Source organism: Brachyhypopomus gauderio, chromosome 21 (assembly GCF_052324685.1).
Source record: "Brachyhypopomus gauderio isolate BG-103 chromosome 21, BGAUD_0.2, whole genome shotgun sequence".
Lineage (NCBI taxonomy): Eukaryota > Metazoa > Chordata > Actinopteri > Gymnotiformes > Hypopomidae > Brachyhypopomus > Brachyhypopomus gauderio.
Window position 1 is genome coordinate 5345483 of NC_135231.1, and position 27862 is coordinate 5373344.

The 27862-nt window shown below is 40.5% G+C and overlaps 4 protein-coding genes across 13 annotated transcripts in view; 2 read left to right on the top strand and 2 right to left on the bottom strand.

The window, feature by feature from the left end:
• nfascb (neurofascin homolog (chicken) b) overlaps positions 1 to 6138 on the top strand; it is a 13530-nt gene extending 7392 nt beyond the window's left edge. For 2 of the 3 annotated variants that reach the window (XM_076983910.1, XM_076983909.1), the window contains 10 exons: positions 1 to 207; positions 408 to 523; positions 675 to 885; positions 990 to 1112; positions 1227 to 1397; positions 1527 to 1658; positions 2390 to 2456; positions 2723 to 2734; positions 3032 to 3067; positions 3220 to 6138. The exon at positions 1 to 207 is cut by the window's left edge and continues 19 nt beyond it. In XM_076983910.1, coding sequence (XP_076840025.1) covers positions 1 to 207; positions 408 to 523; positions 675 to 885; positions 990 to 1112; positions 1227 to 1397; positions 1527 to 1658; positions 2390 to 2456; positions 2723 to 2734; positions 3032 to 3067; positions 3220 to 3451 — 1307 coding nt within the window. In that variant the 3' untranslated portion in view covers positions 3452 to 6138. The remainder of the gene's footprint in view (positions 208 to 407; positions 524 to 674; positions 886 to 989; positions 1113 to 1226; positions 1398 to 1526; positions 1659 to 2389; positions 2457 to 2722; positions 2735 to 3031; positions 3068 to 3219) is intronic. The other variant, XM_076983911.1, reaches the window with a different exon arrangement.
• A 1325-nt stretch (positions 6139 to 7463) lies between these two features.
• Positions 7464 to 12398, top strand: LOC143484882 (acidic mammalian chitinase-like). Of its 2 annotated transcripts, none has more exons than XM_076983914.1 (12): positions 7464 to 7547; positions 8579 to 8605; positions 8703 to 8907; positions 8998 to 9054; positions 9172 to 9337; positions 9497 to 9621; positions 9714 to 9837; positions 9953 to 10135; positions 10254 to 10370; positions 10465 to 10597; positions 11549 to 11692; positions 12013 to 12398. In XM_076983914.1, the coding sequence occupies exons 3-12, from the start codon at positions 8771 to 8773 to the stop codon at positions 12276 to 12278; spliced, it is 1452 nt and encodes a 483-aa protein (XP_076840029.1). In that variant the 5' UTR covers positions 7464 to 7547; positions 8579 to 8605; positions 8703 to 8770; the 3' UTR covers positions 12279 to 12398. The 2 variants fall into 2 exon arrangements, with proteins under 2 accessions (XP_076840029.1, XP_076840028.1); XM_076983913.1 differs by lacking the exon at positions 7464 to 7547 and adding an exon at positions 8226 to 8477.
• A 4456-nt stretch (positions 12399 to 16854) lies between these two features.
• Positions 16855 to 21251, bottom strand: LOC143485133 (N-fatty-acyl-amino acid synthase/hydrolase PM20D1.2-like). Of its 2 annotated transcripts, none has more exons than XM_076984375.1 (13): positions 20980 to 21251; positions 20500 to 20586; positions 20126 to 20361; positions 19939 to 20025; positions 19638 to 19771; positions 19422 to 19541; positions 19120 to 19195; positions 18950 to 19011; positions 18754 to 18832; positions 18591 to 18662; positions 17819 to 17984; positions 17558 to 17657; positions 16855 to 17452 (listed from the first exon to the last, which is right to left on the bottom strand). In XM_076984375.1, exons 1-13 carry the CDS (start codon positions 21194 to 21196, stop codon positions 17323 to 17325), a joined length of 1566 nt encoding a protein of 521 aa, XP_076840490.1. In that variant the 5' UTR covers positions 21197 to 21251; the 3' UTR covers positions 16855 to 17322. The 2 variants fall into 2 exon arrangements, with proteins under 2 accessions (XP_076840490.1, XP_076840491.1); XM_076984376.1 differs by lacking the exons at positions 16855 to 17452; positions 17558 to 17657 and adding exons at positions 18205 to 18263; positions 18374 to 18428 and having other exon boundaries at positions 17881 to 17984.
• A 171-nt stretch (positions 21252 to 21422) lies between these two features.
• lemd1 (LEM domain containing 1) lies at positions 21423 to 27845 on the bottom strand. Of its 6 annotated transcripts, none has more exons than XM_076984301.1 (10): positions 27606 to 27845; positions 26025 to 26136; positions 25584 to 25727; positions 25108 to 25169; positions 23699 to 23764; positions 23376 to 23456; positions 22883 to 22969; positions 22617 to 22724; positions 22247 to 22311; positions 21423 to 22134 (listed from the first exon to the last, which is right to left on the bottom strand). In XM_076984301.1, the coding sequence occupies exons 2-10, from the start codon at positions 26104 to 26106 to the stop codon at positions 21849 to 21851; spliced, it is 981 nt and encodes a 326-aa protein (XP_076840416.1). In that variant the 5' UTR covers positions 26107 to 26136; positions 27606 to 27845; the 3' UTR covers positions 21423 to 21848. The 6 variants fall into 6 exon arrangements, with proteins under 6 accessions (XP_076840416.1, XP_076840415.1, XP_076840412.1 ...); XM_076984300.1 differs by having other exon boundaries at positions 27669 to 27842; XM_076984297.1 differs by lacking the exon at positions 27606 to 27845 and adding an exon at positions 27119 to 27581 and having other exon boundaries at positions 23708 to 23764.
• Between the last annotated feature and the right edge of the window lie 17 nt (positions 27846 to 27862).

Genomic DNA, 27862 nt, shown 5'->3' on the forward strand with positions numbered 1-27862 from the left:
GGAATGGGCCCAATCTTGGCTACATGGTGTGGTGGAAGCGTAGAGATTCCAGAGAAGAGTGGAAGAACTACACCACCTACTGGTGGTGCAGTTACATAATCTACGACACGGACACCTTCACTCCGTACGAGATCAAAGTTCAGGCTGTCAATGACTTTGGGCTTGGACCAGAATCACCTATGATTACTGGATACTCTGGAGAGGATCGTGAGTTATGAGTCACTTATGTTTACACACATACCCACACACGATTGTACTCAATTGCAGAACCCTCAAAGCACAAAAATACATTAAGCATCTTATGCATTACCAGTTGGCCAAAGAAGACTGATCCATTCACTGATACTTACAAGAGAAGTCAGACAGAAGCTCTCTGCAAAGTCACTGACTTCACACATCTCAAACAGGCCCCACCACTGCCCCCACTGACCTGAGGGTCTCAGACGTGGAGAGTACCAAACTGATAGTCCACTGGCAGCCTGTGCCCCAAGCCAGCCTAATGGGCAATATCAAGGAGTACACGGTGAGACCGAGCAGCAGACACACACCATGGACACAGAATCCCAAAACCTGAGTATTATGCCATTATGAAACACATAAAGGGTTAGGGTTCCTGTGCATGACTGTTGTGTTGGTACTTGTACGTTGTTGAGAAGCTGTTTGTGATCTTCCAGGTGTACTATTGGCGTGAGAGCAGCCGCCTGCCTAATCACAGCATCAACAGGAGGATCAAGTCCAAGAGTTTCAAGGCAAATGGACCACGGCTCTCAGGCATCCTGACTGGTCTCGTCCCCTACAGTAACTACAAGATGTACATTGTGGTGGCCAACAACCGCTATGAGGGTCCCCCTAGCAACAGGATTGAATTCCAGACACTGGAAGGAGGTAACAACTGCTGTTGGCAGTTCACCACTGGAGCTGGTGGTGAAAGATGTTTACCTAGACAGCATGGCATACATGATTCACCTGTTGCTTCTGTCTTTGCCCAGTGCCAACTGTACCCAGGTCCTTCCGAATCATGCACAGGCATTATGACACTATCTATCTCGACTGGGAGGAACCCGCTGAGCCAAACGGCATCCTGACTGGATATGTCCTCAGATACCAAACACGTGAGAAGCCCTCCACACAATACCTACTGATTATATCTCACAAAGGGGAGAGTTTATAAGAGCTGATACTTCTCTGGGCCTGATATCTTACTGGCGATGTTACTTTGTGAGCAGTGAATGTAACAGCAGCAGAGTGGATTGAGGAGAACATTCCCCCCAACACCACCCACTTCTCCCTGCACCGCTTCGACCGCTACACCCGCTACAAGTTCTCGTTGGCAGCCAAGACGCATGTGGGGATGGGGGAGATGTTCACAGAGGAATCTCCCCATTTCACAACTGAAGGTGAGGACTCCCACACACACTTATATACAGAACATCTGAATACTGTAAATGGTCATTTACTGCTTGCTCACTTGTTTGTGTGTGTGTGTGTGTGTGTGTGTGTGTGTGTGTGTGTGTGTGTGTGTACAGAATACACCCGGGATCAAGTGGACATAGTAACCCAGGGGTGGTTCATCGGGTTGATGTGCGCTATTGCACTACTGGTTCTTATCATGCTCAGTGTTTTCTTCATCAAGAGAACTCGTGGAGGGAAGTACCCAGGTAGAATAAACTCACCCTCTCACAGAGAAAAGTACCTAGGTAGAATAAACTCACCCTCTCACAGAGCAAAGTACCCAGGTAGAATAAACTCACCCTCTCACAGAGAAAAGTACCTAGGTAGAATAAACTCACCCTCTCACAGAGAAAAGTACCTAGGTAGAATAAACTCACCCTCTCACAGAGAAAAGTATCCAGGTAGAATAAACTCACCCTCTCACAGAGAAAAGTACCTAGGTAGAATAAACTCACCCTCTCACAGAGAAAAGTACCCAGGTAGAATAAACTCACCCTCTCACAGAGAAAAGTACCCAGGTAGAATAAACTCACACTCTCACAGAGAAAAGTACCTAGGTAGAATAAACTCACCCTCTCACAGAGAAAAGTACCTAGGTAGAATAAACTCACCCTCTCACAGAGAAAAGTACCCAGGTAGAATAAACTCACCCTCTCACAGAGAAAAGTACCCAGGTAGAATAAACTCACACTCTCACAGAGAAAAGTACCTAGGTAGAATAAACTCACCCTCTCACAGAGAAAAGTACCCAGGTAGAATAAACTCACCCTCTCACAGAACCTTTGGGGGAAACCTTTTTGCTTCAACTTATACACCACTATGCAACATTTGGACTTAAAGTATCTTGTGTTGTAAATATACTACAAACACAACTCATTTAAATAAAATCATTATTTTGTGGGAAGGTTAAGGTTAATATTTGCTTTTCTCTTTAAAGTGCGGGACAAGCAGGATTTTGTACTTGATACAATGGATGAGAAGGAAGAGGGATCTTTTGACTACAGGTAAATCTGGCAGTTTGCACTTTACATGATGCAGGAAGGAAGAAAATAGACCTGTGGTTCTTTCACCCTCAAAGTGGCAAAAGCCAAATACACAAAAGCAGTGATACACAGGATTTAACCCAGTCATATCACACCATGTTGACAGTATGAACCCTTGTAACTTTCCCTCTCTCCCCTCTTCATTCATTTCCCCATCAATTAATCTCTCATGTCTGATCATTCTTCCTTATTTTTATCCCATATCTTTTCAAATTGGACCCCTGAAGGTCTCTTGAAAGGTATGATGAATGTCATATGTAACATGGATTAACATTCTTTTATCATTGTGTGTGTGTGTGTGTGTGTGTGTGATATGTTGTATTGCATAATAATAGACTGAAATGCAAACTCTAATAATAATTTAAAATGGCTTCAATAGGACAGTACAATCCTAACCAGTTGTGTCATTTATGCTGTTCTGCTGTGTAGATGCATGTTGTATACATTTAAATGTTACTGCAAATAAAATACCTGTTTATCACTGGAAGGCATTGCCCACACTCCTTGTTGTTTAAATGCTCTATTGTTTACTTTAGGATAACACGAGTCCCCACCCTTCCTTACACCAGGCGGTAGGTATTTCCTCTAAACTTTCAGAAGGATATTACAGAGATCTCCTTGCATGAAGCTGTCACCCTTGCATATACCTTGATCGGCCATCTGCAGTTTATGCATTAAGCCTGTGTTGCCCATACCTACATGACTTTGTTCCGCGTGTGTCCAGTGAGGAGGACAGCCGGCAGGGGCGTAGCCAGGGCACCATCGAGCACATGCAGAAGAGGACGAGCAGCGACGACAGCCTGATGGAGTATGGGGAAGGAGACGAAATCGAGTTCAACGAAGACGGCTCCTTCATTGGAGAGTATACCGGCACCAGTAAGAGAGACAGGGACTGTAGCAAATACCGCGAGAGCCCCGAGCCAACGTCCCCTGTGGCCATCTATTCGTTTGCATAACACAGCTCCCATTTACTCCGAGGGAGAAGCCGCCCGCTGGTTTAGTTTCGCTTTCCACGCTGCCGAGCACGGACGAGGAGTCTGACGTTTTCCTGGAAGTCAGACGGAAGTGGTGGGGCCTGGACTGATACTGATACTGATTCAGTTTTTAGCATGACAGGGGCAGAAAAGTGGAAAGAAGTGTTTGCGTGATATCTGACAGTTACGCTGATTTAAGGAGAGCATTTCTTTGATATACCAATCATGTTTGTTTTTTTGTTTTTGTGCATTAAAAGGGAAGAGGCCACTGACTGTATGGAGAATGATCTGTTTATCATGTTGATAAGGGAAAAGCCATGAACAAGCAGATCAAGGTTTAGTAATGGATGCTGGTGGGTTGCCAGGGACATGGCATTCTCCAGGATGGCATTCTGAATGACAATGTTTTTTTGTTTTGTTTTTTTGTCAATCTGTTTTATCTGCAGTTCTAATTTCACATGTTAACATACTCGGAGAAAGGCATGTGCATGGGAGAAGTGCACAAGTATAGTGACCCCCTGTCACACCAATAACAATACTTTAGTTTTCACACAGTTCATACTAGTGAGGTCATACAGACCTGGAAAGAAACACATTAGCAACGCAGTCTAACCGAGTTACACTAGCATGTGTCTTCTTTAGTTTGTCTGGCACGTGAACTGTATTTATGTATTCTTATATGGTTATGTATGACAACACTTTACATCAATTATCAAACTCTTCCTCACATGAACTGGGTCCAACTGTCACATTGTGTACTGTCTCTAACAAATGTAAATTGTGATATTATTTTTGCAATAATACTTGTTGACAAACTTATTTGATAAGCTTAAATAAATACAAACTATCTGTGTAGTACAAATATATAATGTTATAGTAGAGTACTAACATGTATGATGAGGTAACATACCGCATTTAGCCATACTGTGCAGCAGGGGCGATTTTAGGATCTGGTCTTTAGGGGTGCCCAGCCCCCAGTGCTCACAGAGGCACAATACCAAAGTATTGCGCAGGTACAGAGCAAGGTTTTTGCATAATATAATATTTAAAAAATGTGTTGAGCCAGGGGGTGCTGAGCAACTTCACGGTGGTGCTCTAGCACCACTAAAAGTACCCTAGCCTCGCCCCTGCTGTGCAGTGAGGAAGCATGTGAAAATCCAACATGCTATTTAGGACCAGTATTTAGATGGTGTATTTTGAAACAGCTTAGAGTACCCATGTGTTTTCATGGTCTAACAAATGTGAATATTTTTGACACATCTTTAAATAGATAACCCTTTAAAATGGAAACAATTTTAAGATGGATTTGTTTTCTGATATAAGTAATAAATACTGATTATTACAGCATTAATTGGCACTATGTGATGAAGAGAGATACTAGGTTTATCCACAAGGTGGCAGACGTCACTATCCAGGATCTGCTCAATCACAGCCCCACACTTGAACTTTAAAGTTGTGTTACATAATCCTCACATCATCAGTCATGCTTAATATTTCTCTATGATTTCCTTATTGTTTGAGTAGGAGAATAGAATCACGTCATCACTAAATAAAGACAATTATGATTTTGACAGAGTGCTGTAAAGAATGATGAGAATTAATCATATGGTTAAATATGGAACTATACACATGCGTGATTTTCATCAGACTTTCTATGACAAGTTCTGAATGCTCAATCTACACCCACACCCTGTGTGAAAACAGCTTACAGTGCCTCTCATGGTATTATTATTTACTGTAAACAGAGCAACTGAGCAGAAACTTTATCTCTTTTGTTTGCGCTTTTGTGGTTCGGACACTGACCTTAATGCCACATGTTTTTCAAGACCTTTGTTTAATATTTTTACAAGTTCTACAAGTCCTACAAGTAAAATTGAAACTGCAATATAAATCTTTTAGTAAATACAATTATTCAGAAAGACAAAGCATGCACAGATGATGCTAGTGTGGCTTTAAATACAGATATGGGGTAGTTAACAACCCTTATATTGGGCTATAAGCATGTTCCTGCATTACAGCAGAACTGGACTTTAAAGGCTAACTTAAACTTTAACTTAAACCTAAACTTTTTTCATCTTTTATACAAAAACACACAGACAAACTGCATGACATCAATTGACTTTGTCTTTTACCTGTTACATTTAGACTAAAATAAAAGGCTGAGTGTGAAGCCTCATTTAACAGTACAACAGCAGACAGTTGAGGTGATAAAAGTCAATATCATTGATCAAGAAACAACACTGGACTGGTATTGCACAAGAGAAGCAGAAATAGGTGGTTGTTTTGTAAAGTGGCTGACACAGTGCATGATGATATTTTGACCCACAGCTGATATCTAGCCTCACTTTTTAGTGGTGAAGCATTTGATGGGTCCTCATCTCAGCTCTGGACCTGAATGGCTTCGCAGGACAGCGTTGTGCGTAGAACAATCTCTCCCATAAGTTGCCTTGACACTCAAGGTACCAAGACAGTTAACCGCTTTTACTGGAAGCAGTATTTACATCACAAGTTAAGAGTGACAAGCAGTATGCTCCCTGTGCTAGTAAAGCAACCATGTATCATGTCAGTAACACAGACGTGGTCTCAGAAATGACCCAGCCTCTCCCAGTACATGCCTCCTCTGCCCAGTGGACTCACAACACCCATGTCCACCATTTCTACAAAGCAAGGGTTCCTGCTGTGATGATAATAAGTGATATTAAGATGATAATAAGTGATTATATATATATAATAGTTATTTATATTTATACATAAAATAGTATATATACATATATATATAGTTATAATAGTTATATATATATAGTTATATATATATATATATATATATATATATATATATATATATATATATATATATATATATATATATAGTATAATAGTTATATTGTTTTTTGCTCTGTATATCTGTTAAGTGGAGATAATAGGTAAGCTTATAACTGATTTAGCCAACCATTAAAGATCTTGACTTTTCTACATTGATAAAGTTTGGAACTATGGAAACTATGGAAAGTTTGCTACATTTATTAACATGTAGATTATTAACTAAGAATCCCCATTGATGACAAACTTGTACAGATGAAGCATATTGTACAGTCATAACTCTGCAAACACATTTTTTTTCTTCATATTGTGTGTGGAATAAGATGTGATGTTCCCCCATATACCATGTTTCTTTGTTCAATACACCTTCTCTTTTAACTTTTGGAAACAAAATAGCAGAAGTAACACTTCTGTTGTGACCACAGGATACAAAGTTAACATTTGTGTGGTTTGGCAATAATAACATCTGTGCTTTCTACTTCAAATGTATTTGTGTGTCAGTGTTAACTGAAATGTTTGTTAACTTTAAATTCCTGCCTGATAATGTTAATCCTTAGTTGTGGACACACCTGATCTAAGCAGTCTCTGATATTAACAAGGCATTCCTTATGACAATGCATTTGTATGCTCTGGATCATAGCCAGTTTTGACACCGATGTTTCTCAGTGTATGTGGGTAACTGACAGTTAATGGTTTCTTGTTCTAAAACCCAATATTCATTGTAAATAATTCAAACTTTACCACTGTTTTATAATAGTAATATGATTTGGCATCAGTGTCACAAATGAGAATGCATGTTTTCACAGTAAGAGGGTAAAATTCACAGTAAGTTGAATGATGGAAGGATGTCATGACTAAATAATTGCTCTATGCAATATTTTCATGTTTTCATATTTCATTTACACCATTTCATTACGGCTTGTGTGTGTGTGTGTGTGTGTGTGTGTGTGTGTGTGTGTGTGTGTGTGTGTGTGTGTGTGTGTGTGTGTGTGCTGGAAAACTGTATTCATGTCCAGGTGTCTCTTTATAGCACTAGGAATATAAACACCTTTTCTGTTCAGATTAATAGAAATAAATATATTTAATCAGTTACACTTCAAGGACGTACTCTGCTTCACTGTGGCATGCACACACACAAAACAAGGCACTGTGAAATATACAGTCAGTTTGTCCATGTCGCTTGTGTGTCAATCCGTCCCTGTCACGCAGAAACATAGCTTTGTCCCACTACTCTTTTTTCTGTTAAATAAAGTAAAAGGTAAGTGTTTCTGGGAGATATCTTGAGGAAATGGAAACTTTGGGAATACTAATGATTATAAGTCCATCCAGCGTATATTTATTTATTTTTCAGAAAGTTTGTTTGCTACAGTAGTAGGCCTAGTACAAAAATAAATGTGGTAGCTAATCATTGTATGATTAATTTACGATGGCGACGATGGGAGCCCAATATTTTCTGAAATGGCTCCTTTCTGAAAGCATAGGCCTGTATGCCGAATATATTTGTATTTCTGTTTCCTCTGAGTAAAGACTCCATCAATGTATATTTGCTTAATTTATCCAGTTATAATTCGCGTAATAATGTTTGTTTTAGTCAATACAAATAAACGCTTGACGTTCGTGCTTCTGTTTTATTTCGTACGAAGCAAATAAATATAGGCGCTATAAAATTAAAATTTGCGAAACGAAGCTAATACGTTTTATGAAATTAAAAATAAAATAGTTGTGGGTCATATATATATGTTTTGCGTCGGTGCTTCTTGTGTTGTTCAACACTTGCTCTGAGCGCGATATTGTGTTGGGGATTATATCTGACTGATTTGAGGGGCAGTAGGAATGAGAGCAACACCCGAAATGAAAGCAACAACATTCTTCCAGCACTATTAAGAGACGCCCATGAATGTGTGTATAATATATTTAGCCTATTAACAACCCCCGTTAAACCTGTAGAGTCAGTGTAGCATTAAGTAAAACTACTGTTATGCAATAATAGATTCTTTTCTTCCAGTAATTCACGTGTGAAACATTAGGATGAGCGCATGAAAACGCCCTCTATAAAGACTATATCTAGGTTATTCATTGCCCTGCGAGTATATTTAAGAACGAATGCAAGCACAAGATTTTTTACTAACAGGGAGACAGAGCAGAAGGAACAGTGAGATCACGATGGCGAGACTCGTTCTCTTAGCAGGTGTGATGTACTGGAGAATTCAGATTAAACATTTGTGTCATTTGGTTAATGACTTCTGATCTCTAGTTTAACATTAACTTTTGGTTTAATTTACCTTGTAGGACTTTGCTTGTTGTCATGTCATTTTGGTGAGTTTCTCTCTGTGCTTTATTTTATAAATTGTTCGACTATTATATTATGTTACGACTATATTTATATTATGGAACAATATACTTTTTTTCATAGGTTCAGCATTTAATCTCATTTGCTACTTCACAAACTGGTCCCAGTACAGACCCGGTATTGGGAGATACATGCCCGAAAATGTAGATCCGTTCTTGTGCACACACGTGATCTATGCATTCTCGGTCATTAACAAAGCAAACGAGCTGACCACTTTTGAGTGGAATGATGAGACCCTCTACCAATCTTTCAATGGTCTGAAGCAAATGTATGTTTTGCATTGGTAAGTACATTGAAATATAGTGTGTTCTGGATTATATCACATGCTAATGAAAGGCATACATATTTGATTTAACAGAAATCCCAAATTGAAAACACTTTTGGCTGTTGGAGGATGGAACTTTGGCACTGCTCAGTAAGTGTGTTTCAGGGTCCTGCTATGAAAAAAATATTTTAATGAATTTTTTCAATGAAAAAAAAAACAACACATATTTTGAGATGCTGATCAGGGCCCAACATGCTGCCTGTACAGGTTCACTACCATGGTGTCCACCCCAGAGAACAGACAGACCTTCATCCAGTCCTCAATCACCTTCCTGAGAACTTACGGCTTTGACGGGCTGGACCTGGACTGGGAGTATCCTGGATCCCGCGGGAGCCCCCCAGAGGACAAACAGAGATTCACTCTACTCTGTAAAGTCAGTACTTGACGTTACATTGTCATTGCATTCGTCTATGCTAAAACAAATTAATTAACAACAATCTCCGTAATTATAGCTTTGAATGACAGTACAATTAGAAATTCGATTTACTCGTAAGGTATTTTGTAATTAAGAGTCCATGTGTCTAACCTGTAGGAGCTTGTGCAGGCCTTTGAGGCAGAAGGGAAAACTACTGGCCGCCCGAGGCTAATGCTAACAGCTGCAGTGGGTGCAGTAAACAAAACTATCGATGCTGCATATGAAATTACTGAAATCATCACGTAGGTTCTGTTGGACGTGTTGCAATAAAAGAATATGAATATTATACACACAGAATGGTAGTTTTGATGGAGCATGTCTTCATTTCCTTCAGATATCTGGACTGGATCAGTGTGATGACCTATGACTTCCATGGGTCGTGGGAGAATGTTACTGGACACAGCAGTCCACTGTATCGTGGTTCCCTGGACACAGAAGATTTTATCGACTATAACACTGTAAAATAATACTTTGCTACCTCAGTCATATATGGAACTCTAGAATATCATATAAACATGAGATGCAAATACAGTATTATATGACACAGTATAATGATTGATATTGATTTTGCAGGATTCTGCAATGAAATACTGGCAGGATCACGGTGCCCCTGTGGAGAAGCTTATGATGGGTTTTGCCACATATGGTAGAACATTCCATCTGACAACGGCAGTCAACACTTTGGGAGCGCCAGCCAGTGGCCCTGGCCCTGCTGGACCCTACACAAGAGAGGCAGGATTCTGGTCTTACTATGAGGTCTGTACACAGGGAGCCATACCACCTTGTGCACTTTCTACAATAAACCCCAATAAAAAACTTCAAAGTATCATATACATGGTAGAAAGTATCATAATGGATGGTTATTCCCCACCAGATCTGTAACTTCCTTAATGGAACCACCACACAATGGATTACAGATCAGAAAGTGCCTTACGCTACCAAAGGAAATGACTGGGTTGGCTTTGACAACAAGAAGAGCTTTGAAACAAAGGTTCCTATGTTATGTTCTCTATATATTAAAATATTATTATATTACTCTCATTTGTTCCGTGATTCTTATGTTACTGAGTGCTTTCTGATTGCAGATGCAGTATCTAAACAACAATACGTTTGGAGGGGCCTTCGTCTGGTCTCTGGACCTGGATGATTTTGCAGGGACGTTTTGTAACCAAGGAAAGTACCCTCTCATTAACCAGATCAAGAAACAGCTCAATATTGGTATGCTTTTTACTTTCTTTCTTTATTTATTTTTTTTACAAAAACAGATATCCCAATAATTAAGTTGACTTGACTACAGCAACGAACTGTTTTCTTATTTCTTCTTCTTTTCGTCGTTTTCTTCTTCTTCTTCTTCTTAATTACATGCCACAACTTGCTGTTCTTCTTATATTATTATTTCACCTCAGAAAATTAGAAGGCTATTTCATCCACAGTATTATAGCTAGAACCACCAAACCTTGGAGAAAACTCCATCCTACCCATGAGAAGAATCCTCGTGTTTCTACCCATCCTAAACACGAGGATGGGTAGAAATTGCTACGTCACACCTGACTCTTTTATCCCTTCCATTTTCATCCCTATTTTACCCATTGACTTCAGTTCATTTTAAATGCATTCTAGTTCCTAAGTTTTATATGCAATAACCAACAAAATTAGTATGTATCTACACTAATATCTACACAATAATAATCTACACTAATATCACTAAACACTATTTTCTTTTCATCCATTGATCTGATTCTTTACTGTTCCTCATTCATTTTTTTCATCCATCTATCCTCCCATATGGACTCATTGATTGTATAACTCTTATTTTCAAGTAATATCCATCAAATAGCAACAAACTGCAATTCATGCTGACTGTACTCATCTCTCCTTCTGTCCTTTATTTCCTCCCTCCATCCTACCATAGGATCTCCTTGATTTTAAAACTCCCTTCATTTTCAAGTAATATCTGTCAAAATTAGTAAAAGGCATCAACAGATGATCCCTAACACAAAACTATATTTTACTTGATGCCACTTGTCTATACATTCCTTCTGTCCTTTCATTCGTCCCTATCATTCAATGCTTAATTGTAAAAAATAAGTTAAATCAGTATTTAAAATGAGTTGTGAATGAATAAAAGCCTGAACTGATTCCTGTCCTGTCTATGCTGTTGTTGGATAGATGTTCCTGCTGTTTCGTCCTCATCTACCTCTCAGCCTGGGTTGAGTGGAACCTCAGGTCTTATTCAGCCTAAATTGACATCTGCCCCACCTGCTCCAACAGCTGAGCCACCATTCTATGACTACTGTGAAGACGAGTCTGAAGGTATCTACCCTAATCCTGATGACCAAACATCCTTCATCTCTTGTGTTGCTGAAGTGAAATACATACAGCGCCGCCCTACAGGCACCCTTCCTGTATATGCTGCAGCTGGCCTTAGATAAGCCACCAGAATATGTATTTCTTTAGCAATGTTCACATTCATTTGTATTATTTCAGATCACGCAGTACCAAACAGTTGAATACCAAACAAACAGAATCAATTTCATCTACTCCTTTACAGTATATGTGTAAGCATTTTGTGTGTGCATGTTGTGAGTGATAGAACAAACGATTTCTGTCCTGTCTGTGCTGTTCTTGGATAGAAGTACCTGCTGCTTCATCATCCTCTACCTCTCAGCTTGGGAAGGACGGAAACTCAATTAATCAGCCTAACTTGACATCTGCCCCATCTACTTCACAAGCTAAACAATCATTCTCCGGCTCCTGTGCAGGCAAGATTGATGGCAACTACCCTAATCCTGATGACAAAAGATCCTTCCTCTCTTGTGTTGCTGGAATAACATATATACAGCCCTGCCCTGGAGATACTACCTATGACCCTTTGTGTGCATGCTGCAATTGGCCTTAGAAAAGCCACCAGATCATGTAGTTCATTAGCCATGTTTTCAATCATTTGTATTAATTCAGATCAAGCAGCATCAAACTGATGAATACCAAACAAATTGAATAAATTATATCTACTCCTTTACAGTATGTGTGTGTGTGTTGTGTGTGTGCATGTTATGAAACAGAACATTTGTGTACCCTCACAGTAGAGTTGAACAGTAGTTCTCAGAATAGACTTCATGTCAGGACTCTTCATTGCCATAGTTACATAAACATATATTCATATTTAGATCAATAACAGCGCATTCCAATCAGTATTTAGATTCTCATTCCTCACTGTTCCTCTTGTTAGCTTTCTGTTACTATCTCTTATGGTAATGGGTCGGTTTTGACCCGTCACTCAATTCAAGGCAACAAGGCGAAGATAGAAGCCCCTAACTGAATATCAAATGGTTGGAGGAACAGCTGGCTGTGCACTATTGGAACTTATGATTTCATGATTTCAGTTTTGGCAAATTGTTACTGTTTTGTAATTATACCTAGGTCGAATCTGACTCTTAACAACAGAAAGGTCATAATTTTAACAAGAGCATTTTATAATTTATAAAAAAAATAATAACACAGGTCAACAGCATTTTTGGGGCCAAAGATATTTCAACGAATTTAGGGTAACTTTGGGGTGCTGATTCTGAATATGTCATCAGTTTTGCCAGATTGGCTCAAGTTTTTGAGATTTTTCGTGAAATGTGTAAAAAAAACACACTATGTGTGGTGCCCAAGACTTGTCTTGGTCCCCAAGCATAACCCCAAAATAGGCCAAATACACTTTTTTTATGAAGTCTGTTATGTTTCTTCTATGTTTTTGCAGTGTATATTCACCACAAATGTAACAGAATGTGTCTGGATCGTTATTACAACTTCTTCTTGTGCTATAAATGCTATATGCTAATGCTATATAAGTGCTATAAATAAGATACCAAAAATCTCAAAAACTTGAGCCAATCTGGCAAAACTGATAGCATATTCAGAATCAGCACCCCAAAAATACCCCAAATTCATTAAAATATTTTGGGCACCAGTAAAATTTTTTTTTTGTTGACCTGTGTAATTTTTTAAAAATTTGTTTAAAGTTCCTGACAAAGTTAATATTTGTTTTAATATAATACTTCCATATTATTCCATATTAGTTTTTCTCGGCCGATTTGGTACATTTCTCACATCATGGTTTACATTGTCATCACGACAAGTGCATTTCTCAAAACAGTTAGTGCAAACAGCTCAATTCTATGAAATACCTGCAAAAGCACATACTTTGCCTCAAAAGCAAATATTTAGGCCAGTCAATTTGTCAGTGCCATCAGAGTATCTAGTCTGTGTGCCATTGCCTATGACCAAGTCAGTTAAAATGCTTAGTCATGTTGTCAGTGCAACTATAAGTCACAGTCAGTGCAGACTTTATATTCTGATGGATGCCTGAACCTATAACACTGAAAACATTAATGGGGCAGCCATGGCCTGGTGGTAGGGAACTGGTCTTGTGACCGGAGGGTCGTGGGTTCGATTCCCAGACCTGAGGCCATGACTGAGGTGCCCTTGAGCAAGGCACCTAACCCCAACTGCTCCCCGGGCGCCGGGCTAGGGCTGCCCACCACTCTGGGCACGTGTGATCCACAGCCCCCTAGTAATCACTAATATGTGTGTCTGTGTGTTCTAACTGCACAGATGGGTTAAAAGTGGAGGACAAATTTCGATTGCTGTGTAAAAATCACAATTGACAAAAATATGGCACATTTAATGCAATCTGAACATAAAAAGGTGAGACAACATTAATTTAGTTTATTGATCATTTTGAACTTTTTGTCTCAATGTAGTTTTTCCATACCCACAGTGACCAGTGTTTACTGACTTGCTGCCATTCCATACCAAAGAAGCACATTTTAGTTTTTGAGCACACAATGTGGTCCACAGGGCCATCTCACTCTGGTAGTCATATAGGCCATATAGGGGATATAGGTCATATAGGGGATAATACATCACTTTTTGTGAACTTCCAGTGATTCCAATATTTTGATCATTTCTGATTTCTTCAATAATTTGTCCACTGGTTATGTCACTTTAGCTTCTTCTATCTGTAATAAGGTAGGCTGCATACTCCTAACCAGCCCTGGAAGGCAAGAGCTTTTACCACTAGTAAAAGAGCTTTTACCACTAGTTATATCTAAAAACACATTTTATCCTCAGGCCATCACTAAGAAATGAACTATCTGGCTACATACTTGTACATTCCAATTCTAGAGCCCTGTATACATTCCAACATATATTTCATGACCAGAAGCACATACTGAATAATATTGTTTTTAAAAACAATTACGTTGGTACCAGGCATTTGTGTGATTAAAACTCTTGTTACTGTTAACGTTAGCTTATCAACATCACCATACCATTATGCTAGCTAACAGCATATAGCTAACAGCATCTATTGAACAAAATGCTCAAAACATTGCTAAAAACTACACATACAGTCTGCCAATGTGTGAACATACAATATGCGCTACAATAGCTAAAATCCACAATATGATTTTGGCTACTTGTATTTGATGCAGCTCTTAATCTTTGGGTGAAACATAGTTGAGATCATATTGAGACATGATAAACAGAAAAAAACCAATCACAAAAACAGAACTAAAGTATGGCAAGTATGTAAAAGGCTGGAACAGACACTAGAACACGACATGGCTAGAGAAATGACAAAAAAAAAATGACCAAAAAACCAAAAACCACCAGAAATAGGAATAGGACTAGAAAGGACCAGACCGGACAAGATGAGGAGCAACAGAAACCGAGGAGACATGGGCAGACAAAGGAACAGGAACTGAAAGCAAAGAAATGGACAATGAAACAGGATCTGAAATGGACAGGTGAGCAGATACAGGAGAAGTAACAGAGACGATAGCTGGAACAGAGACAGACATGGGAGACATGGGAGCGGAAACGGGGACATGAGACAAAGAAACAGGAGCAAGAATACACAATAGCAGAAGAACCAGAGGAAAACAAAAATGCAAAATAGTCCAGGTAAAGGACAACAGGTCAAGAAGAAAGATAGACACAAGCACTGCAACCAAAACAAGAGGAGACAAAGTAACAGGAACCACAACAGAAACAGGCAGAGGCACAGACACCACAACAGGCTTTTCTAGTCTTTCCAGTACTTAATTTAATATTGTAAGAAGTTTCTCTTTTGTAGGTGCTGTGACAAGAATATCATCCAGGGAGCCCACAGCGTTCTCCATCCCGTGCATTACTTGGTCCATGCTGAAACACTGTTGCAGCTGTGGAAACACCATGTGCCAGACAGTGGTATCGAAAGAGACCCTTGTGCGTGTTCGTCAGATACTGTGCTGATTTGGGGTCAAGTTGTAACTGTTGATAGACAAAGGACAAGTCAAGCTTGCTGAAAACTGTCCCACCAGCCAGTCACTTACTGAAAACTGATCCAGTGCAAGTAGTGAATAAGTTCTCCGCATTTGGAAGAGGATATTCCTCTGAGAGTATGCATCGATTCACCGTCACTTTGTAATCACCACACAATCTGTTCTGTCTCTTTTGGGCATGACAACAAGAGGCTCTGCCCATTCATTCCTTTAAATTGTGAACTAATACCATTTTCCTTCCTCTTCCTCCCTCAATGCACAAGGCACTAGTCCTGGTCTGTGAAAGATGGGCTTGGCATCATTCTGCACTCTGATCTTTATTCGTTAATCTTTCCATAGCCATCCTTGAACAAATCTTTGTGTTCTTTGAGCATGTGTGAGTGGTAAATTTTTCTGCAGACTAAAGATATCTCCCCAGTTTAGTTTTATTTTCTGTAACCAATTCCTTCCCAGCAGTGGTGGTTTGCTGTTTTTGACCATTACAAGTGGCAACATCCACTCCTTATGTTACAGGAACCTCAATCTTGCCAAGCACAGGTCTGGTCTCTCTTGTGTATGAAGACTGATGAACTGCAGTAGGTTTCAGGGGTCAATTCATCAGTTGCTCCTGGTAGGGCGACTGGAATCAGTGACATGGAGGCACCAGTATATCTATGCCAACTTGTGCAATGTAAACTGTGAACAGGTTCAGTTCTTCATCCTCACAATCCTCTGAGTGATATATTTATATTGAGATATTCAGAGACCTTTTCATATTGCTGTTGCTGTCTTTTATAGAACCTGAATCGTTCTGCGATTAAACTAAAATGCAATGACAATACTTTTGTGAGATTTGCATGAGTCAAATCCACAACTTTCTGTGATGCCACAAACTTTTTCAATAGTCCATATTCCATTGGACCCAACACACTCTGGCCTATATCTGCTTTCTTCTCTGAAATCAGTCATGTAATGTAATATTTGCATATAAATGAAAGAAGTGCAGAAATTCAATGCTGCTTTTTACTTGGAGAACTCACGAGTGAGCACATAATTACAATTACCGTTGTGCCTGTAGAAGTCTCAACGGTAATAACCATAATACTCTCAACTACTCTATCGGTCTCTAGCTGCATCTGTGTATTGCTGATCACTCTGTATCAGGAAGCAATAGCAAGTCGGATGCAAGAGACTAGAGGGAGATTTATTAAATTTAGATCCAAAATCAATGGTCAACAGTCATAGGGTGAAGTCAGTCCAAAGTAGACCAAGTAGAGACAATAACCATCTAAAGGGAAACACAGTGTTTAAATATTATATATTTAAATAATATATGTTTATGAAGTTCTTACATACATTACATATATTAAACATCTATGTAGACAACATCTATTTAAAACTTTTCATGAAAATGAGATTGTAATTGGTCTGATAGATCGATAGTTTAGTTGGTTAAAGAAATCCTTCCATTTTCTTCAATCCCTTTGTTACAAGAATACCAATTAAACAACCATTAATGTAAACACCCATTTTAGTTAAACCATTCAGGAAAATTAAGTGCTTAACAAAAATATATATGTAATAATAATGGATGTGCCTCTAATAATTTTTTAACATGTTCAAAATCAGGGTTTGAAGCACATTTTAGCAGGTTCACAATTCTTGCTGGCCAATTAGAGAAGGAGGTAAGACGCGTATGTCACTTTTCTGGATGAGCCGAAAGTAAAACAGCACAATCTCCTCATAGTTCTGTGCAGAGATCCTCTCGCTGATACCATGGAATCTGAGAGAGTGTAAAACACAAGCGCAGGTGATGTCACACCTGTTTTGCTTACAGTACCCAGCATTTCTTTCTGACCTCCCCAATCACCCAGCTCCCCTGACTCACCTCTGTAAATCACCTGGTCTGAACCAGGTCGGGTTGAAGCGGTAAATGTCCTGGGTGAGGTCCGTGTAATGACGGCTGTCGGTGTTGCCGATGCAGATGCCTGGGAGAGGACACAGATGGTTGAACAGCAGGAGGGTGAAGGTGAAGCAGCAGTCGGCTAGTTCGGGTGCAAATGGAGCGTGCAAGCACCACTTCAACCTTTGAAGTACTCGATGGAATGGATGAGGAGTGGATGGAAAATGGCAGGCCTGAAGCTCCTACCTGGGGCCACTGTGACCTGGGGAAACATGTCCAGCACTGTGGTCTTTATGATCTGGTAGCCAAACGACTGCTCGTCATAGGAACTGATAGGTAGGGGATCAAACCCGTTCACCAGCTCCAGTTTCACACGGCTGTCAGATATAGTCATCTTAATCAAATCCAGGACCTATAGGAAAGATGGGAGGAGGAAAGGAAGAAGGTATAACAAACTCAGAAGTGATGCTCCTTTTTCCGTTAGATTTCCATGCATAAAGTGCTGTGATTACTTTTCTCGAGAGGGTAAGTCTTAAAATAATGTTTCCTTTTAAATATTCATTATTTATTTGCTTACTTTACCTTCTGAGAATTCACAGGAAAAACAACTTCAGTACTAAACTGTTTCTGACCTTCTACCGTTGCTCCATAGTGAGCATTCTGACCTCTGCATCTGTATCTGGTTCTCTAGCTGTATCAGAGGAAACAACTCTCTAAAGGGACATCAACACAGCTTAGAAGATCATCAACTGTCCACTGTCTGGGATGGAGGAACATGTCATGTCTACTCCAACGTCCTACCCTGTGTCGTGCCTTTGTGTTTTCTTGGTTTCATTCTTTTTTTGTTGCTGTACATCTGTTAATAATTAATTATTAGATATTTATTATATAAAATATATTCAAATAAAAAGTTTCCATTTAGTCTTACTTCTCATAATAATAAGTCGAGCTGTGACATTCCCTTTAAAACAGATATTATAAAGTCAACACCCCCAATGACATCAAGGTGACCTCTCACCTCCTGCAGTGTTTGGGCTGAGTGGATGCGCAAATTCACAAAGGCCTCAGCATGTGATGGGAGTATATTAACCTGGAGAGGGAGAGAGAATGATACACCTTCACTCAATACGTTATCCTTTATCCTTTATGTGTGTTTGGTGAAACGAACAGAAACGCTGTACCTTCACACCAGCGTTAAACATGGTGACTGCAGTAGTAGTGCGCACAAAAGCATTCATCTCAGGTCTCGTCTCCATCACCCTGCAATAACCACAGCCGTACAGTTCACTGCACATTCCCAGTCATATTCAGCCAATTCTGGGGTAGGCAGCAATTATGTGGTTTGAACGTAATAATATGTCATAACATATGAGCTACCTGCTTAGCAAAGGGTTGAACAGCCACAAATTCGACATGATGATTCTGAGAGGGAGGTTAAACTGCAGTGTAAATCAGAGGAGATTAAACTAAACATAAAAAATACAGTTAAACTTACACAAAAAAATGACAACAGAATGTGATGTATAATGTCTAGACTTTGACCATGCCTTATGTGCCAGGTGTTCGAAAGTGCTCCTCTCTGGACCGTAGCCAAACAGTCTTGGCATTGGGGACTCCTCCAACCTACACACAGGACAGCACAAGGGCAATGGGACTATCTAGAAATATTACCACTGTAATTTATGGAAACGTTACTGGCATGGTTTTATTTATTTAACTAAAAAGAGCAACAAAAGAAGCAACATTTTCACAATAATAAGCTTTTAAGTACAAGAATATGCAAAATGGTTATGAATGAGAATAAGGACTGTTCTATTTAGGGTTAGGAGATTATAACAACTGTTTTTACTTCATTATTGCAGCAGCCAGAATGCCAATACTGCTCTCCTTGGGGGGCATCGAAGAATGGCCCGGCTTCATAACCACACTGAGCTTCACTGTGGCCTGCCCTTTCTCACTGACCCCAATCCTATGATCGACAAGCAAACACACACAGGGTGACCCCAAATCTGAAACAAAGTTCTCGAGAGAGGCTGTGTGAAATGGCTCAGTGAAAGGGTCTCACAGCGCGGCCGGTCCGTCCAGGCCACTTATAATTCCATCCATCACCGCCAGACCTTCATCCAGAACATACTGCAGCTTCACCCCTCTACTCTTCAGGACTTTCACTATACTTACCGCCCCATGAAAGCCATGTACCTTTAGAGAGCCAGGACAAGCATTTCGTCAAGACAGACTTGTACTGGGTAACTGGTGCTTCACAGAACATAAATTAAATCATAGTCTGTGTAGGAAGCTGTGATTGGGTGCGTGATGCATAACACAGTCACTCTGCGGCAAATTCCCAACAGGCGAGCATGTCTGACCTCCTCATCATGACCAAGGCCTATGTAGAACCCTCGCTGTGGAATATACCCTCGCTCCAGCAAGTTCTCCAGGGCTTGAAGGATCCCCTTGACAGGTGGATGCAATCATACTCAGTAGCCGTTTCTAATGGACAAATGTATCATTGCTTTTACCGGCAAAAGGCGCTTCCCTCCAGGTTACCCATACCATGACGGACTGTTTATTGTCAATGGTTCCTCGTCCATAAATGAATCCATTCAGTTCTTTGGCAGAGAAAGGAGGGGCCTCCCACCCGTCCGCCTCATTTGCCGGCACCACGTCGATGTGTGCGAGGAGCATGTATGGTACCAGCTTCGGATCAGAACCCAGCACGGTGAACAGGTGGCTATAGCCACCTACCACCTCATGCTTAACCAAGCTGGATGAGAATACAGTTGGGAAGACTGACAAACACAAACACAATTCGCATTTCAGTTTTTTTTTCCATTATCATACTTAACTGTTTTGTTTCTTTATCTATCAAGAAATGTAAGCAGCTGTGCATGAACTTGGTAGTCGACAGTGGCCATAAGGGGTCTTGCCTCTTCTCAGAAGCTGGTCGAACTCTCGCAGTGCGCTTGTGTTCTGGTGCGTCTCCGAGAACGACACAGTAGGAATCCGAATAGCCGCTAATATACAGGAAAGAAAGGAAACTATGGCATTATGGAAGACTTTAGACACCAGATATGTAGTGATAGAGTCTATTTGGCTATACGACAAATCTCCATAGCACGCTTCCACTAGAAATACGGCTACCTAGACTGTTATTTGTGTGATCGCCTTGTACAAGTAACTGTAAATATTTGTGTACAATTAACCTTAAACCTATTGCTATTCGTACGGTTGGTTTAGTTTTGCAGTCAACACGACTAACATGAAGATGGACCGCAGGTCAACATTGGGTACACCTGACTGCAAGCCAGTGGACTCAGGAAGACATATTGTGTGCAGAGTTCACCTTTGTACGTCAGTTTAGTAGTTAACCTACATGATTCATAACGCATGGGATTAAACGGAGATACCTTTGAAATTTGCAAGCAGAGTCTCTCTCTGTTCTCTGCTTATATCGGCTGATATACTGACTGCATTTTCCCACTGTGCAAACTGAAGTCCAGGATTTTCCTTGAACGTGAACGTCCTAACCATAACCACGATAAACAAAAGAAACAGTACCAGTAACAGAGCTAACCCCAGCACATTGATCAGTCGAGTTATTCTCCATTTAGTATGCCTTGTCATTTTTCAGTAAACGGAGTGCAGTGTGTCTCGCGGATCAAAGGTTTAATGTCGCGCCTGTGACGTCACGACAGTCAGGCAGCGTTTGGGTAGCGCGAGCCGCCAGCTCATAAATCATATGCATGCTACAGGTTTAATATATCAAACACTTCGCAATTAATATGTAATGACGTATTGCGCCAATACAATAAAGAAAAAAATACTGCCGTGACTACATTACTATGTAGACATCAACAATTTATTTATTTATTCAGCAAAAAGTATCAGTAGACAATAGTACAAATAAAATGAATGTAGAGTGACTCCTGTGGACATGAGATGGGTCCCTGTTGCTTTCCAACCAGAAGTCTATCAGATCATTTAAGCAGAGAGAAAAGAACAGGCCATGCTCTACAGCAAGATGGCAAAAAAACGTAACATACGCAAGTACAAAACAGCAAACCATACACATCTGCCCATTGTTACACTGCTGCCCATTGTTACACTGCACATGTCCGTACATACATCTGATTCTACAATCTTATGCTCTTATTAAGAATAGTAAAACACTTTGCGACCTCACCATTACATTGGAGTTCTTTGTAAACCCAACACTGCAGGTCACTAAACTGTATTAAAAACTAACCTATACACTAAGCAGTTGACTCGGCTGGTTCTATGACTGAGAGCTGGGGATGAGGGAGTCTTCATCACTGACTGCCTCCTGACTCAGACTGTCCAACAGTGCACCTAAAGGATTGTCCGACGGGTTCTCCATTGACACATAAATGAGGTAGAGAAGAACAGCCACCAGCAGAAAGACCGCAATCTGCACCCACAGAGGCACCAAGCGTCGGCGGATCTCCTGTCGCTCCAGTGATGTGGGACTCATGGGGGTTTCTGGGTATTTGAACTGCACCGGGCGGCCTGCAGCGCCTTTTATAGACCGTCTTTTAGTAGCACTAAAGAGCCAAGAAATTAAGAGGAGAGATGACGTAATTAAATCATCAAGGTGAAATGAAAGTCAACTAGGAAGCACTTCTAGAATCAGGACTTTCTGAAGAATGAACTCACGTGATTCCAGTTGGTGTAACTGCAGCATCTGGAAAGAGTTCCATCAGAACATCAGTTACTGGTTCCTACAGAGATATAAACAGAAAAGAGCCAAGATGGAGGGGTTGTTCAGTAACGTAGAAGAAAGTGTGGCGATGCAAAATGGGGACATTTATAGGGAAGTCTTATAACGTGAATCTGAAACCCATTTGCTTGGAAAATGGATCATGTAGATCAGTCCATGTGAAGGAAAAAAAGATAAAGACAAGGTGAGCAGAAAAGGATTCCTCTGAAGAGAGCCCATTCACTAATGCCCTGGGGTGCGGCAGCAGGCTCCAATCAAACACCACAGTGTAAAGACCGGGAGAAGTTCAAGAGAAGGCAGAGTTACAGTAGCTGGTTGTATTGTGGCACTTTGTTTCTGATGGGTCAAACACTCAGGGGTCAGAAAAAGAGACGCATCTGTCATGGTGTTGTTGCTGAGCCTCTGAAGACCCTGCTAAAGGTACAAATGTTAACATAAAAAAAAAAAAAAAGAGTCACTCCATCTTCTACCCAAAACACAAACCAACACAGTGATGGAAACATTCCACTAGTGATAAGTGAACAACCTACAACTTCAGGTAAGAACCACGCATGGATTTAGGAGTTACTGACCCACTGCCCCCTGCTGGCCAATGGTGTGTAATTACTTCCCCTCTCAGTCCTTTCTGGCCTTGATTGAGGGCTTAGTTTGTTCTCAATCTGCAGGCCACACAGTCAGTCACTCTCATTACTTTCACATTCATGGACAATCAATGAAGCATACTTGAGATTCTATAACTAAAATTGTTCACATGTTGATAATTGTGGGTTTAGCGGGTTAAATGCTTCCAGCCACAATGACTGAACACCAAGTGCTATTAATTCCAAAACAAATTTGTGTACAGATGAAGTGACTTTCTATGTTTCCCTCAAATTCATCTTGTCTTTAAATTAATAATAATAAAAAACACCATACAGCAAAATAATGTTTGATTTCATCATTTATAGAGGTGCATTTTAATCAGGGTAAAATATATATGTAGATATTAGGCTGTGTATGCCTTACTGCAAGACCATGATGCACACACACACACACACACACACACACACACACACACACACTCCCCTCCTCCACCAGTTGGGTGATACTGAAGGACTGGGAGCTACTGCTTCCGCTGCTCACAAATGACCTCGGTTGATTACTGCCCTGTAATTCACACATGCAATCAGCCACAATCACAACCAGTAAATCACAGCCAGAAAACAGCAGCATCATTTACACAAAACATGATGAACGTGAAATGCATTATTCATTCTGCACAACAGCACCCAACATTCTCATTCACAACCCGCCATTTGTGCCAAGACCACGGGGATGTGTGATTTTACAAATAATAAAAAAACAAAATACAATTTCTCCCCTTCACCTCATCTATACTTGAAGTGTACCTGTCTCACAGGGGGGAAAAAGCAGCGAGGATAAAATACGTCTTTGCTTTGATTGTGCGAGCCCACCTGCGAGTACAAAAAACCATAGAACACAAAAACACTGCAACCACAAAAGTGTAAATAAGACTTTCAGCCACAAGGTGGAGACAAATCACAGAAGCGTATATAGATCTAAACAGACTCAACTACTGTATTTTGCACAGCTGCTATGCACTTTCATTGTCTGCTAGTTCAAGCTTATTATAAAGCAGAACATGTATCTGGGTATTTAACAATTCAACCTGTTCAACCATGTACTTGGTACATGTACTTTGTAAATGCCTTATCCAGGGTGACTAAAAGAGGTCCCTTGCAATGCCTATCAGATTTATATCCAAGTGGAACCACAGGTAGGTCCGTGTTAAGAATACTATCAGGCTGGGTTAAATCCTGGCTAGAGTGGAAAAGAAGACTGGGGTTGTTTTGTTTTTTTGCATATTTTAAGTGCGTAGTGAAAAAGTGTATTTGGGCTTCGCTTGAAGACAAATGGTGACCAAGGTGTATAGACTACTGGTGCAAGTGGGTGCCAGAGCAGAGAAGAGTCTTGATGGACGCCTTCGGCAGGGATGCTAGTTCAAGTCAAGGAGTACTAGAGGCTTAAAGGCAGTGTTGAACTGCAAACTGTGACATTTATATTTCTCAAAAGCAAAATCAACAAAGGCTGCTTTCAACTTGATTGAAGAGCAGTCCAATTAGTTGTGCACTTTATTGCAGCCTTCCAGTTCTGCAGTACCTGCTGCACCACAATCAAGCGTTTCTAGTTACAAACAGAACTGTTCATTAGTCAAGTGTGCTAATGCATCAGTGGAGTGCTTGCTGGGGATGCAAAGATGAATTACAGGCCTTCACGCACCCTGACGAAGTCACCATACGCACAGTGCCCGTTCCTGACTACACACTACAATTGCTTAATCACGGTTAATTGCAGTTAGTAATCATAATCACAAGACGACTGAAAATAAAGATATCATTCAAAATGAGGCAAACTGAATCAAAATAATGCTATTTCTCCATGAAATTCCCAATTTTTCAGTTTTTCCCCCAAACATTTTCATTCTTTACACCCACATCAGATTTGTATTTGTCTTTTAGAAAAGGAGTTTTACTTGAAACAGTGGCTCCTCAGCCAAAGCTGGGAGGTTTGTGACCTGAAACACTAACACTCCACAAGCTTCGCAAGGCACAACCTCCCTGATTAGTCTTTAATAGCCATCCAGTAGTAGCAACTACAGATGATCAATAATTCAGCAAATCAGCAGTAATTTCTACCAATGGCTCTCTGTAATCTAGTAATCCAAAGATCAAAACCTATCAAAACAAAGAACAAAGTCTTATCAGCACTGGATAGAAAGTGAAGAGAATTCACACACCGTAGTAGCGGTGACACTAGTCCTGGCATAGGACGCCATCTCGGAGTCATACAGTTCTGATCCTAGAGAAAAGGAAAAGGACAATTGAACAGCGGCAAACAAACATGAGGGACAGTTGTTATACTGTATGGGGACATGCTGCCCTCAGCACATTCCCAGAACCTTCAAAAGCTTCAAAATGCAGTCCTCAAGGGACACTCCACATTACTGTGTGATAGGAGCTTTTCTGGCTCCCGTCACACCTGTGCCAGGTAATGGATTGCACAGCCCAACTCAGCTGTTTGGGGAGGGTTGTTTTTTTTTCCTGTATTGTGGAAACAGCAAAAATGTGCACTGTCTGGGGTCTGGGGAGTCTAGCTTGAAAAACCTGTCCCACACAGAATCATTAATATGACATGCTCAAAGTCATATCAAAGTTAAATATTGGGGGGGGGGGGGGGGGGGGGGGGGGGGGATGATGTAACAGTAGTTCTTACCAGACTCTTCCTCATCCTCCTCTTCCTGTCCTTCCTCCTCGCTATCAGAGTACCTTCTAGCATCAGATGTACTATTGCACCGATGCTCTGAGGCTTGCTCCAATAGTCTGTGCAGCTTCCTCTCATACAAAGTTCTGGTGCTGGCTGCAGGCACACACACACACACACACACACACACACATACACACACACACAACGTATTTTACTTACCCATTAAACTGTTCAAAAAAATAATATCATGGCATGCCATGTTACTCCAGTAGAGTCACTCAGTGGATTATGTCTTTAACCAAAAGTTAAATAGTAATAGCTGTAATCTGAGGACTATTTATATTCGTTCAAAAGGTGAATGCTTAGAATTCAAACTATTTAACTTTAAAAATTAAGAAAACATTTATGGGGCACTTTACATTCTAGAGTAGGGTTTTTTTATGTACTGACCTACAATTGGTCCAGCTTTGACTCCATACTCAAGTAATTTGTCTTTTAACTGATCATCAGTCAGTGAGCTCAAGTCCACCATGTCTGATTCCTCTCCTTGCTCGGTCTCTCCCTATGCAGGTAAACGGGCAATATTCACCACACACAATTCAAACACTTCAAACTGCTTAAGCTTAAGTTTAAAAGGACATTTTTAACAAAGGACATTGAAAGCAAATTTTCATTCTATGCAGCCCTATTTAAAATGGTAATTCTGTGTCCAAACTTTAACATCCCCCAAGCATAAGCATATATAGCTGTAAGAAGAAAAACAATATTCCTTTGAAGTAGAGCAGGCTAAGTAGTGTGAGCGTAATCTCATTAGATAAATTCCTATTTTCATCTGAAAAAAAAAATGTCCAAAAGATTTAAATACAATGAAAAGCAAATTGAGCAAAGATTTCCAATGCATCCAGAATGAGCTTGAATGTCATTTAACTATAAACCAAGCTGCCTCAAAGCCCTAACTCTTTATCCCCCGCCACTGCATTGGTCTTCAGAGTGGCAGTATTGCACTGCTCGCAAACTGTAAATCTGACACCAAGAGTGTGGTTTTAGAGTGTGACCCAGATACCCAAGCCCCATGTGGAGGTTGGGGTGAGTTCTCAGAACACATGCGTGCTCACTCACTGGTTTAGCACTCTGTTACTCCCAAAGCTCACACATGTGTACAAGGGACAGCTGCAATGTTACCCCAGTGCCCCGAGGAGTCCCGTTTCAATCTTGAAAAATAATAAAATATTCTATTTGGTTTCTGTAACTACTTGTCCAACTTTAGTAGCTAGTGATGGATGTTGTATTACAGTAACTTAATTGGCTGTAGGAATTTGATTTCCAAAACGGTAGGCACTGAGAAGCAATGATAGCACCATTTTCATCAACATCCACTTCACAAACAGACACTGTTAGTCAGTTCAATGGGAAGATGTCCCGAGTTAACTGAAAACAATTTGTCCAGTACACCAGCGACTCAGCTCGTATGGACTTTGTAGTTTTTGAGCGGAAATGGACCTCTTGGAAAAAAAACTTTCAGGCAAAACCACTCATGAACTTACGTCGCCATTCTGAATTTGGTCCTCATCATCACTAGAGAAATCAGCGTTGGCTTTATTTCCGACATGTTTCATATAAAGCTCCACATAAACCCGTTTCTTAGTTTCTCCTAAGGGCAACTCCACGTTATGCGACAGGAGCTCCGACCTAAGTCGCTGTTTGGAAAACTGACCGGGATCCTCTACAAACACAGGCATGTCAAGCTTTTGGGAAACAATTTATGGTCCCCAAACCTCACAAATCTCGGAAGTTAGTCAACCTAGCGACGTCTGTAGAACAAGGACGGAAGTAAACTAACTCGGCCGTCTCAAGGCACCAGCAACCAGCACATGAACCGCAGACACCGAACCTCTCAAGTTCCCAGCAGCTCTGCTGTGGTATGGACAACAGGTGCTCGCAGGCACCCGCTAGGTTCGTGTGAATGAACTGCTGTCTACCTATTGAATCAATCAAACATGTAGGTATACTTGAATAAATGGCGTTATGTACTTCCAAATGGGCTCACTGGACCATGCTCCCGTCTTCTCGAGTCAATATACCCCCTTCACTCACCAGTTTAGGAACTACACTGGTTTCTTGTTATAAACAGCGCTGCCGTCAAACTAGCCAAATTAAACATGAAGGTAGCTGTTTAGCTGTATTTTTCGCGCCATTTTTAAGCATAGGCACAAAATAGTTTATTGTGGGTGAGTATTTATATGTGTGTTGACTACCCTGGACTATCCTTCCGCTGACGTGAATAAGTA